The sequence below is a fragment of the Macaca mulatta genome, chromosome 7, assembly GCF_049350105.2.
Source record: "Macaca mulatta isolate MMU2019108-1 chromosome 7, T2T-MMU8v2.0, whole genome shotgun sequence".
Classification (NCBI taxonomy): Eukaryota; Metazoa; Chordata; class Mammalia; order Primates; family Cercopithecidae; genus Macaca; species Macaca mulatta.
In genome coordinates, this window is record NC_133412.1 from 161,202,611 (window position 1) to 161,214,865 (window position 12,255).

At 41.4% G+C, this 12,255-nt stretch overlaps 1 protein-coding gene across 2 annotated transcripts in view; it reads right to left on the bottom strand.

Moving 5' to 3' along the window:
* The window catches only part of GALC (galactosylceramidase), a 57,417-nt gene extending 50,151 nt beyond the window's left edge, over positions 1-7,266 (bottom strand). The window contains 4 exon segments of one of the 2 annotated variants that reach the window (NM_001044262.2): positions 567-680; positions 2,247-2,310; positions 2,557-2,625; positions 7,054-7,200. In NM_001044262.2, coding sequence (NP_001037727.1) covers positions 567-680; positions 2,247-2,310; positions 2,557-2,625; positions 7,054-7,200 — 394 coding nt within the window. 2 annotated transcript variants of the gene reach the window in all.
* Positions 7,267-12,255: the final 4,989 nt, after the last annotated feature.

Sequence of the window (12,255 nt, forward strand, 5' to 3'; positions counted from 1 at the left end):
GGATTGGGGATGTGATTGGCTTCCTGAGCCCCTAGAACAGTAACCAGCACATTATTGAAGTTCAAAAACTAACAAACAAACAAAAAACACTTTTGTATGTACCTTTTCTAAAAATGGGTTTACTACTACATGTAACATACAATTGTGTAACTAGTTAGGTGTACTACTGCATAGTATTACCCTTTTACAAATACTGATGACAGATTTTGTGAAGAAAAGTAGTTTAGCATCATAGAAATATGGAATTATGTGCTAAAACCGATTTTGCCATTTACTAACTGTCTATGACCTTAGGTCAGTGGCATAATCTTTCTAAGCCTCTACTGCTTCTTCCTGCCAAATGGAAAGAATCATGCCTTACTTCACAGGTATTACAAGGATTCAACATAATATACAAGGGCAAAGAAAGGATCACCCCTGACACATGCTTTGCTGCTGGTAGCATACTGGTAGTATTAATGACATTATGAGCACTTCCGTACTAATAGAGATTCCACCAACATGATCCAGAATTTAAAAGTTAAAGGAAAAGAGACTGAAGAAGCATTGCAAACTTCATTTCTTACCAATGAGTGTAATATTGGGATTCCTCTTCTTAGCTTCCTTCATTAACCACCACTCATATCCTCGAAAATAATTCTCATCTAGTGCATAGTGCATGTGGGAGGGCTCAGTGCCATCTGAATAGAGGAGAGCAAAAACGAAGTAATGATCCATGAATGGTACTCCCTAGGACCATCTCACTCCCCACCCCCACCCACGACACCCACTTCACAAAAGCAGTATTCCAGTTCTAATCCTGAAGTTGGGCAAATCGTAATCTTATACAACTTAAGGATGGATGATAAAAGCACATTATTTCATCCTTTTTTCATTATCTTAAGCATTGTAAAAGTCTTAATAAAACCACAACCTTCTATTATAAGCAGTACTGAGAGAAATATCACCTCATATAACTAAAAATTCCCAGTATTCATTCTTCTGGGCTTATGATCTCTCTGTGGTTTTCAAATCCCCATGTCCAACTTTAAGTTCTCATTACCTCAACTTTCAGCTTATCAATGCTGGATATGAATCCCCGGGCTCCTGAGCCCTGTTCTCAGAACCCACACCTTTAGCCTATAATATGTCTTGATATAGGAAGAGTTTTGAGGGGAAAAAAAAAAAAAGGAATAAGTATACATATCCACTCTAAGAATAACAAAATTCTATACTAACATCTGCAGTTAGTAGAGGTTACATTATCTTAGCACGGAGGAAGTTAACTGCTATTAAAGTCCTCATATATTCCCACAGTTCACAAATATCTGCCCCTGCTAAGCTGGGCCTTCTGAGAGGCCCTTGCGCATTTCTTCTTAAAGGTAAACATCAGAATTCACAAGAACTGCCTGTTTATGTATCTCTACCTCTAATTTAGCTTCAGCAAGTGAAATTAGCCCATCATTGTCAATTCTGCCTAAAAGGTTTTAACAGTAAAATGCAATAGCTTGGGGAAAGTTTCTATTATGGGGGTTTCTTTTGTTTTTGCTTTGTACTTTTTATTTCAACATAAACACTAATACCACCACATAGACATATCTGTTCAACAAAGAATTACTTCCAAATCACTAGCAGGAATACAAGTATGCAGGAGATACACTAGAGTTCATTATAATGGAATCTGATCTATAAACAATAAGCTATATCTAATCATAGAGAGAATTTTTTTCTTCTTCCTGAAAAACAAAAGGCCTATAAACTGCCAATTGGTAACATGGACTACACAAAGCCAATCAAAATAGTGACAATGAAGACTGAAGATTTAGTGATTAAAGTTTTGTTTTCAAAAGAAAAAAAAAAGCTGTATCTCTGAAACACTGGTTACATACATTTTTACCACATATTTTAAGTTAATAGCACTTTATATGCTCTACATAAAATTAAAATCTTTCTAACTTCTCAATAAAATTCAAAACTGTCCCTATGCTCTGTCCTGTATATATAGATTTTAGAAAACTGTGGATTTGTTTACTACCGATTACTTCAACTAAATAAGCAATTTAAAGTCTGAAAGTTGTTTTAGATGGACCATATTCTATATAATATTTTAAAATAATTACAGTTTTAAAATGAGGAACACTCTAATAAGCAACAATCAATCTCAAAAGTGTTGGTACTGTTTACACATATTCTGAAATCACAGTCCGTATGGTGAGGTATAGATTAAAATGCTGACGGGAGAAATCCTATCTCCCAAATTCTCCTACCTGTTGTCTGCCCATCACCACCTATTTCCACTTTTAGAATATGCAAAGAGGCACCAAAATTCGGCTGTGAAAAGAATTAACAGTATTAACATAGTGCTGTATTGTATGATGCTTCAAGACAATTACTAATTACTGCCTTACGTTTTACAGACGCAAAAACAAAAGTAAAACTTCAAATAGCAATTGATTCCAAAAGTAATGCACCATTTTTTCAAAAACCAGAATTTTGAGGCTAATAAATTATAGGTAAAATTCACCCTACAGTTTCTAAAATATCACAAGTATCAAGAAATAATTATTTTTTCATTACCTTAAAGAGATAATCCAATATCTGAGAACGATAGGGCTCTGGGTAATTTACTAGAAGTCGGGAGGTTGCCTAAAAAAATAAGTTTTTAAAAGTATGAATAAAAGAAATCCAATCATGAATATTGGTCTACAGTGTTCATGCACACCACCTGGTATACACATATTTATCCTTAGGCAAGGTCAGGCTATGGAAAAGCGCCTCACAAGTTGCTTATCTGCCCTTTCTGTGCCAATCACTGGGCAAGTAGGGCTGCTGTTTGTCCAACAGCTAAAAGGTTCTCTTCTTTTGGGATGAGGGTTAACTGGGAGGTAAGCTTGCTAACCTCATGATCACAAACTTATCTTGAAATTCAGGTTTTCTATCTTGAGACCAACTGGCAACAGTATCTCAGGGCTAAGATGAGAGGGATGAATGTCAGGAAATTTTTCCCTTAACATCTTCCAGAAAAACATCACAAGCAGCAGTGCTGAAAGGAAGCACCACTTTCCCCATCCTCATAAATTCTACCTGTTACTATTAAGAATAACTAGCAATAATCTCCAGACCAGGCCGTACTAAGAAAACTTAACCCAAGAGTGGCATCAGAATGCATGGAAAGACAAGGGTGGACAGTGCGGGGACCAATAGCTGATCATGCCTGGACCATGGCATACAACTATTTGAAAAAAGAAATCACAAAACCAATAATTGACCTATAATCTATCCTTTGGCAGGCAATATAATCAAAAAATAAACAAAAAGAGGCCGTTTTTTGGCATGAAATAGTAGCACATCCTCAGGCTTGTAAACCGGACAGTCCTAGGTTCAAACTGCTGACACTTTGCCAGTTGTGTGTATGATGACAGGGACAAAATACTTCCCTTTTATGGGGTTTAACTTTCTATTTTATATTCTCACATATGCTACCACTGACATTCTGGTAGTGCCCATATCTACTTGTTCTCACACCCAAAACATCCCCAGTCCCTACCAGTAAGGCAAAGACCCATGGAGCTGCTCTCTAGTCACTCTTCTCATCTACCTCAATATATCCCAAACCAAACATAGCATTTTTGCACCTATCTGCTCCTTTTCCTGAGCTTGCTGTCTCAGTAACGAACACTGGCCTCCACCATAAACTTGGGCCACCTTTTGTCCAAACGTCTCATGCACCCTCAATCACCAAGATATCCTTAATAGCTCTCAAATCCTTCCTCTACTCTTCAACCCCACTGACTTACCTAGGCCCTCCTCACTTATGAGAAAAGCCTAAGTGGTCTCAGGGCATCCCCTCTGCCTCTCCCTCTATTCCATCTCCATGCTACTTACGAGAGCAACCTTCCCAAAACACAAATGTAATCGTGAAACTCTTCTGTGTAAACGTGCTAAGATCTTCCCTTCCCCAAAAGCTTTCAGGATAAAGTTCAAATTGCTCAATTTTGCACCCAAATCCTTTAATTATTCAGTTCCCAACCCTGATACTTTATCACTCTCACACCTTCTATCTAGGTGTATCAAACAATGTTTTCTATTCTTATGCCTGGAATGCACCCCACATCCTCTCTTGGACAACTCCAATTCACCTTTCAGCTTAAATTCCACCTCTTCAAGGAAGGATGCCTTTTGACCCTGCTCACTGACTTGATGTAAGTGCCTCTCCTTTGGGATCCTTTGGCACCAGATCCATATCTCTATTATAACACTTTGAACCCTGCATCCTCATCACTCCTTTACTTTTCTGACTCAGCTCTTAGTTCCTTAAGGACATGGACTGAATCTTATTCAAGTTCGTATCCTCATTCTTTGTTATTCAATAAACACTTATTAAATATTTTATGGGTCTTTTGTTGCACTGGTACAGGCAACATAACATAGGAGTCTTTAAGTCAAATGGAGTTTGTATTCTGATTTCATCATTAATAAGCTATGTAATCATAGGCAAATTATTGTAAAGTGGGCTATCTTACTCTTTCAGCTGTTGTAAGACTAAAATTAGATGTATGTAAAGGACTTGGCACATTACCTGGCACATAGTAAGTTCTCAATAAAGGCAAGTGTTATATATACAAATTTTTAAAATACATATTTCTCAAAGAGCTTACAACCTAGCAGGGGCTCCAATATCAAAATAGGCAATCTTTAAATGAACACTGTATAGGCACACTAATATATCCTTGACCCTAGGTAAACAATGCTTCCTGTCCTACACTATGCCATTAAAACTGTGCACTTTGTTGTCTAGGGTTTATTCTGCCTTCTATGCACTCCCACATTTAACAGAGAAAGTATCGGCTTTAGGCAAACACACCAATTATGCTATTGCAAACCTATAGCCACACCTAACACAACAGCATAAGTCAAAGGCAATATAACCAAATGTTAAAATGCACCATCAAGCAATAACAAATCATAGGATTACCAACCACACTGCCTGAATGAGGCCTGGAACTGTTTACAGGCACAGGAAAAAAGCCCTGGGAACATTTCATCATCCAGTGGCCTTGAAATAACTTTCTCCTCCCTAATCTCTGAAACTGGTTATTAACCAAAATCAGTAACGTGAAAGACATTATCCTAAGGACTTCAGGTCTATCCTCACGATGCTCCTACCATGTGGGTACATAACTGTATCCCAAAAAAAGAAAGTGAGACAGAGAGGAGTTATAATAGATAACCTGCCAAGGTCATACAGTGAAGTGGCAGAACGCAGAATACACTCTTGGCAATCTTCTCTTTAGTCTATATTCTTTATGTTTTGTTTGGTTTTGGGTTTTGGGTTTTGTTTTGTTTTTTGAACGCAGTCTCACTCTGTCGCCCAGGCTGGAGTGCAATGGTGCGATCTCGGTTCACTGCAACCTCTGCCTCCCGGGTTCAAGCGATTCTCCTGCCTCAGACTCCCAAGTAGCTGGGGACTACAGGCGCATGCCACCGCGACCAGCTAATTGTTTGTATTTTTAGTAGAGACGGGTTTTCACCGTGTTAGCCAGGGTAGTCTTGATCTCCTGACCTTGTGATCCACCCCCCTCGGCCTCCCAAAGCGCTGGGATTACAGGGATGAGCCACCGCGCCTGGCCCTACATTCTTAACTACTTACTGTACCATACTGCTTTCTCTCTCTGACATAAAGATTAAATGACAGCATTCTAAACACTTACTGCCACAACTTGGGCTAGGGACCAAGGACTCCACAAAGAAGTTTAATGTGGTATGCAAATATAATGTTGCAATCATTTTCATTATTTAGTGAGTTCCTACGAGGAGTAATGCACTATACAGGGATACTAATAATTGTTGTATATTCTATCAGATTAGATAGGAGTTTCCTAATTATGAAATGATTCTTCTCATCTTAGTAATTTTAAACTGGGCTTAATAAATCTAATGGAAACAAAGACTTCCATTTTTCGGTAAGCTCTTACACTAGATTTAGTATCACAAGTAAAGCTATAAAAAAGATGGGGCCCCATTTCATGAAATATTGGCTGTTTCAGGTTTAGACCAAAAACATAAAAAGGAGAATAGTAGTAGCAAAGAATAAATGCATTAGCTCATCGACCCACAGGTTTCCCCTGAAACACACATCAGCACTGCTGCAGAGATTGCAAATTAGGGAATAAAAACATAAAATCAAAAAGGATCAGCTAACTCCAGGGGGAAAAAAATTTCCCCTAGCAGGTTATATCATGTGGTCAGACTACCGACCAGGTCATCCTAGCAGCAGGCATTCAAGCTTGTTCTGAGTTGAATGTAAGGATGCAAGCTCCATCCAACTCAATCCCAAAAACCCGAGTTCAATGTTAACATTTTCAAAAAGAATTAGCCCTAGATGTAATTTCAGGTACAAAAAACAAAAAACAAAAACCTTCTCACCCAAAGGTTGGCCACCATGAAGCCCGTGGGCCCAGAGGGAGTACCTGGTAGTTTCAGGCCGCTCCCTTATATTCCTTTTAAAGACACCTTGAGGCACCAGTCGTGCCTCCAAACAAAATCCTATTCGGCGCTACCGTCTCCGGAGAAGCCCATCCTTACCCTGCACTAACAACTGCCCGGGACTTACGGCTCCACCACCCACCAACTCCCCCAAAAGGAAGAGACACAGCCAAAGTATCCCGCTGGGGCGTTCTCTTTCACACACGGACGCTCCCGCACTCCCTGGCCCTTTCTGGAGCGACGCTGCCCGACTGCCATCTCCGAGATGAAGACAGCCTGGGCCCCATTGCCTGGGACTAGGACCAGCCCCGGCTTCTTCACTGCTTAGACCTGTCACTTTACTCTCTGGACCTCCGGATCCTCATTCGTTCAAACCTAACTGCCTCTGTGGTTCGTGTTAAACGAGAAAGCACCCGTCCCAGCCCCGCAGCGCACCCGCCCCAACCGCCTGCTGACGGGCACCTTCGGCCGCACTGGCCGAAGGTGGAGCGGGTCGAAACGCACGGCAACGCCGCGGGGGTTTGTGGGGCGGGCCTCACGGGGCGGGCTCTTGTCGCCCCCCGCGTATCCCCGCAGCTCGCCGCTCACCCCGCCGCCGCTGACCGCGCCGATGCCGTCGAACTCCCGGCCCAGCCCGTCGGAGTCGTCGAGCACGTACGCGCCGCCGGGCGCCAGCAGCGCACACAGCAGGAAGGGCACCGCGGCGCGGCCCGCCGAACCCGCGGCGGCCGTCATGGCTTTCACTCGGCGTTGCCGGGAAGCCGAGAGTAGCCACTCAGCCATTGTGTGGGTCACATGACTCCGGCGCCCAGGGAGGCGGGTCCCGTCGCCGCCACGATAGGTACGGGCAGGAGGCCGTTGACGCTGACGCCGCCGCCGCCATTTTGAGTGCGGATCAAGGGCCACTGACGCAGCCAGCGCAGGGTTGAGGAAGGAAGCGGCGAGCTTTTTCTTACTGCTCGCCTGTCTGTGGTCAGCCGCGGGATTTCACATGTACTTCTCTTCCGACGTCACCTAGTGGAGCACTTTAACGCAGGGAAGGTGGATGTCCAAGGTCCGCCCAGGGAAGAGGGCAATGAGTGGCCCTACCATGGCTCTTCCCCAGCATCTCAGGGAGTATCTACCTTGTGCGAGGACCAGGCTTGGACCCCAGGTCCCAGTTCCATTGTTATCTTGGTGGAATCAGTTTGCTTTTGGAGCCTGAGCTTTCCCTTATATGAGATGAGGCGAGAAGAGCAGCAGTGAGGGACTGAGAGAAAAGTTAATAAGCACTCAGTACATGGAATGCATTCCACAAGTGGCAAATGTTAGCTGAGAAGGTTCTCCAGTCTGGAAACTACCCCGGCATATTCAAGGCGTTTAGCCTTGAAGGAGTTAATAATATACCACCTCAAAATATGCTGCTGTGGCATATTGACTATTTTAAATTAAAGGCGCTTAAAAACAGCAGGTGCAAGATCACTCTCATGGATATTATGTGTCTTAAAAGGAGGAGATGAAATTCCCATGTGAAAGATGTCTTCCCTATAAAATAGCATTCTTATCTTCAAGGACAGAAAGTTGAAGTCGAGGGAAATCTGTCCAAACAAAATTTGTTAATCCCTATCTTTCTAGTCACTTCTCTACCCAGTTAATTACTCTAGCCCAAGCCCCTTCGCCTTATGTTTCACAACTTACTGTTTTTTGTCCATTTCACTCTATAAGCAGTTGACTCTTAACTACTGCTTTAGGTTTTGTTTTTGTTTTTGTTTTTTTAGTGAGACCCCCCCTGCCATTTAAAATAAACAAATTCGTGTGGTTCTCTCCTGACAGTCCATAAATATCTTAAATCGATTTAATACTAGGGCCCTGCTGGGACCCTACAGGGATGAAGGTGAAATTTTGCCTCCCCTACAATTTTATAAACTATCTTCCACTGTCAGTTGAAGTGATTCCAGACAGATAACTCTAAATTGGTAGGAAAGTCGTGAATTGCCCTGGAATTTCTGCCACATCCAGCACTGTCCTGAGATTTCTGATTTCCTTGTTATTGAAGTAAATTAAAGAGACTCTGAAGAGCTGCAGAGAAAGATTTTCTGATCCCCAAATTTCTCTTAGCAGAAGTATAGAGCTGGTTGTCATTGCCTACACAAGCCCCTGAGGTACCACAATGGCAAGGAAAAGACCCAGAGACTTTAGGACCTGTGGGATTTGTCTGCGGAACCCTATTTGGAATCTGATTGTTTTGCCCCTTAACCACAAACCTAAATCTAAGTTTCAAGAACTCAATTATACTTGAAGGTCAAAACTCTGGGCAATCCAATAAATATGTACATCAGGTCCTCTGATATCCCTGAATGTACATTAGCTATGTTTGTTCTTTCTTTCTTTTTAAATTACATCTATCCTGGTTTACTAAGGACAGTCACAACTTTTGTCTGAACGTTAATTATTGATAATGCTCCCTTCATCCTCAGTAGTCTTCTGGCTTGGATCAGTTAAATAGTCCCCTGTGTGTGAACCACTTATTTTCTTTGGTTTCTTCTTTCCCCAGTACAACACCAATCTGAACTCTCTACCTTCCCACTGCAACCAGTTTATGATGCAAGTCAGTAATTTTCCAGTTCTGTGGATTTACTGTTACAGAATTCACTCTGATCCATTTGTTCTAACACAATATATTAAGCATGAGCTGGAGCTCCTGTGGATACAAGCCATGGTAACCATTCGATCAAGTGAATGTTAAGCTTCTCTTACCAGCTCTTAACAAGCGCGTAAGACCCATGTAATACCGTGACTAGATGGGAAATACCAAGGTGATAACAGAGGAAACCACCTTACACATAAAGTTAGGAAGTTGCATGATGATGTATGAATACCCAGCGTACACCATCCTGTAGCACGTCATTGTCAAACGGGTCAGTGGTCAGTGGTCTCGTTGTCTGAGGTGTTATCCAAGCTTGTCTCACAACCAAAAGAATTAAGGAGTGTGGACACCAGAGTGATGTTGAAGAGAGAGTTTATTATATGAAAGAAGAAAGCTGTCTGCAGCGGAGAGGGGTCCCAGATGGGTTGCCACTATTACAGTTGAATCCAAAAGCTTTTATAAGAAACTCCTCTCATCTCTGTAGCTGTTCGTGTAACTTACTGTAAAGCTATCTGTGCAACTCCCCTTATCTGTGCAGCTGTGGGTATGTCTTGGGTAAGGATAAAGTTCAGCTTCTCTTTTTTGTGTAACTGTGGGTTCTAGGTAAGCACCCTCTCCACCCGCATGCAAGTTCCCATAGAGCCTACCATGTATGTGCCTGAAAAAGGGGAGAAACTTTTTCCTAGGAACCTGCTAATCACCCAAAGAACAAAAGGCTTCTATGCTGGGCCTTCCTTTCTTTATCAGTGCAGCTGTTGCCTGAGTTTTCCCCAGGCCACTCTATTTGTGCCTGTAGCTTGATTTTTCAGGCTGTCTTTCTGTTTAAAAGAATTTTACCAAAGACCAACTTTAGCTGTCTGCCCAACTAAGTTTTCCCTTTTCTCCGCCCTCAGTTGCACCTTGTAGTTGGAATGCATGCCACAAATATTTGAGCAATGTGTGTAATCTACAAAAGAGGAAACAAACTCTAAGGGAAAAGGTAGCCTCACTCCCAGAAGTCCCAGTAGTTCCTATTAGTTCAGTTACCAAAGAAATTGCTTACCAGATAAATATTTTTTGTTTCTAATTTCTGATCTATATTCATGAGACCAGACATGAGGCAAGAAAGTTTCTAATAAAAGGCCAATAAATACAAGCTGACAGAGATCCTTGGAGTGCTGGGCACAGCCCTCAAATGTACTCACGATGTGAGATAAGGAAAAATGACAGTTATCCCACAAGTGATCATATGCTTAGCTTCCCTTGCGTCTGTGGATCAGGGTCAGTGAGATAAGACGGTAAGAAAGGAAGGTCCCGGTTTTCAGATTTTAAATGAGTTTAAAAAGTAATGACAGTGTTTCTGTCTCTCTGTTTAATCTGAAACACTTCAAGAATTTGCATGTTATCGTTGCTCAGGGGCCACACTGACCTCTGTACCATTCTAGTGTTCGTAAATGGTCTACCAAAGGAAACACGATGATTTTTCTCTTAAATAACAAGTGTTTCTAAGTATCACAACTACACCTCAGCCACCCCACATCTCTCCTTTTTCTAAATAAAATAATGTGACCAAAATCAAATAGTCTCTTGAGAGGAATCAGAGATCTTGCCTTTTAATGAAAATGTATTGATAAACTCTAATAGCAGTCTGGATTTTTTTTTCTTTTTTCTTTCCCCAAGACTGTCATAAAACAGTATGATAGTAGTCTGTTGTCTCACTTCAGGAAAAGGCTTTACTTTTATAAATCAGTCTACCTCCCCTTCAGTCTACCATCGATGGGCATTTAGGTTGATTCCATGTTTTTGGTATTAGGCTGTCAGAAATTCTAGGGCAGAGGCCAGGTTTATTTCTTATTTGTACATCTTAAGCACAGTGCCCAAACTATGCTAAGTACTCAATAAATATTAGTTGAATTGAACTAAAGGCAAATCATAGCTAATGTACATTAAGAACCCAGGGTGAACAGAGGACCTGATGTGCATATTTATTGGATTGCCCAGAGCTTTGACCTTCAAGTATAATTGAGTTCTTAAAGTAGGAATCCCCTGGGACATAAGAGTGTAGAGTGTTTTCTCGAACTGTCCTGTAACATCTGCTATATTTTTTAACTTTTATTTTAGGTTCAGGGTACATGTGCAGGTTTGTTACAAAGGTAAATTGTATGTCCTAGGATTGATGTACAGATTATTTCATTACCCAGGTAATAAGCATAGTACTCGATAGGTAGTTTTTTGATCCTCCCCTGCCCCCCACCCTCCACCCTTAAGTCAGCCCCAGTGCCTGTTGTTTCGTTGTTGTTTGTGTCCTTATGTACTCGATGTTTAGCTCTGACTTGTGAGAATATGTAGTATTTGATTTTCTGTTCCTGTGTTAGTCTTCTTAGGGTAATGACCTCCAGCTCCATTCATGTTACTGCAAAGAACGTGATCTAATTTTTCTTTTCTTTTTTTTTTTTTTTTTGAGACAGAGTCTTGCTCTATCATCCAGGCTGGAGTGCAGTGGTATAATCTCGGCTCACTGCAATCTCCACCTCCCAGGTTCAAGCGATTCTCCTGACTCAGCCTCCTGAGTAGCTGGGATTACAGGTGTGTGCCACCACACCTGGCTAATTTTTGTATTTTTAATAGAGACGGGGTTTCACCATGTTGGTCAGGCTGGTCTCGAACTCCTGACCTCGTGATCTGCCCACCTCGGCTTCCCAAAGTGCTGGGATTACAGGTGTGAGCCACAGCACCCGGCTTCTCATTTTTTTTTTTATAGCTGCAGAGTATTCCATGTTGTATATGTAACGCATTTTCTTTATTCACTGATAGACCATTGATGGAGATTTAGGTTGATTCCATGTCTTTGCTATTGCAAATAGTGCTGAAATGACCATCCACTTGCATGTGTCTTTATGGGAGAATGACTTACATTCCTTTCAGTATATATTCAACATCTGCCATTTGTCTGGTCTTTCAACTCTGGACATGTTTCTTGATTGCAACTGTTAGTTACACTGCCCTGTTCAGTGACTTCTCTCTAAAATATGTTATAAGGCTCTATTAATTCAGGATTTTACATAAACAAAATGAAAATAATTCAGAGGACAGAATCCACCTAATGAAATAAATTATAAATTGCTTACTGAACATTTTCTTAAGTATAACTACAAATAAAAACTTCTATAGCAAAGAGCAATGTA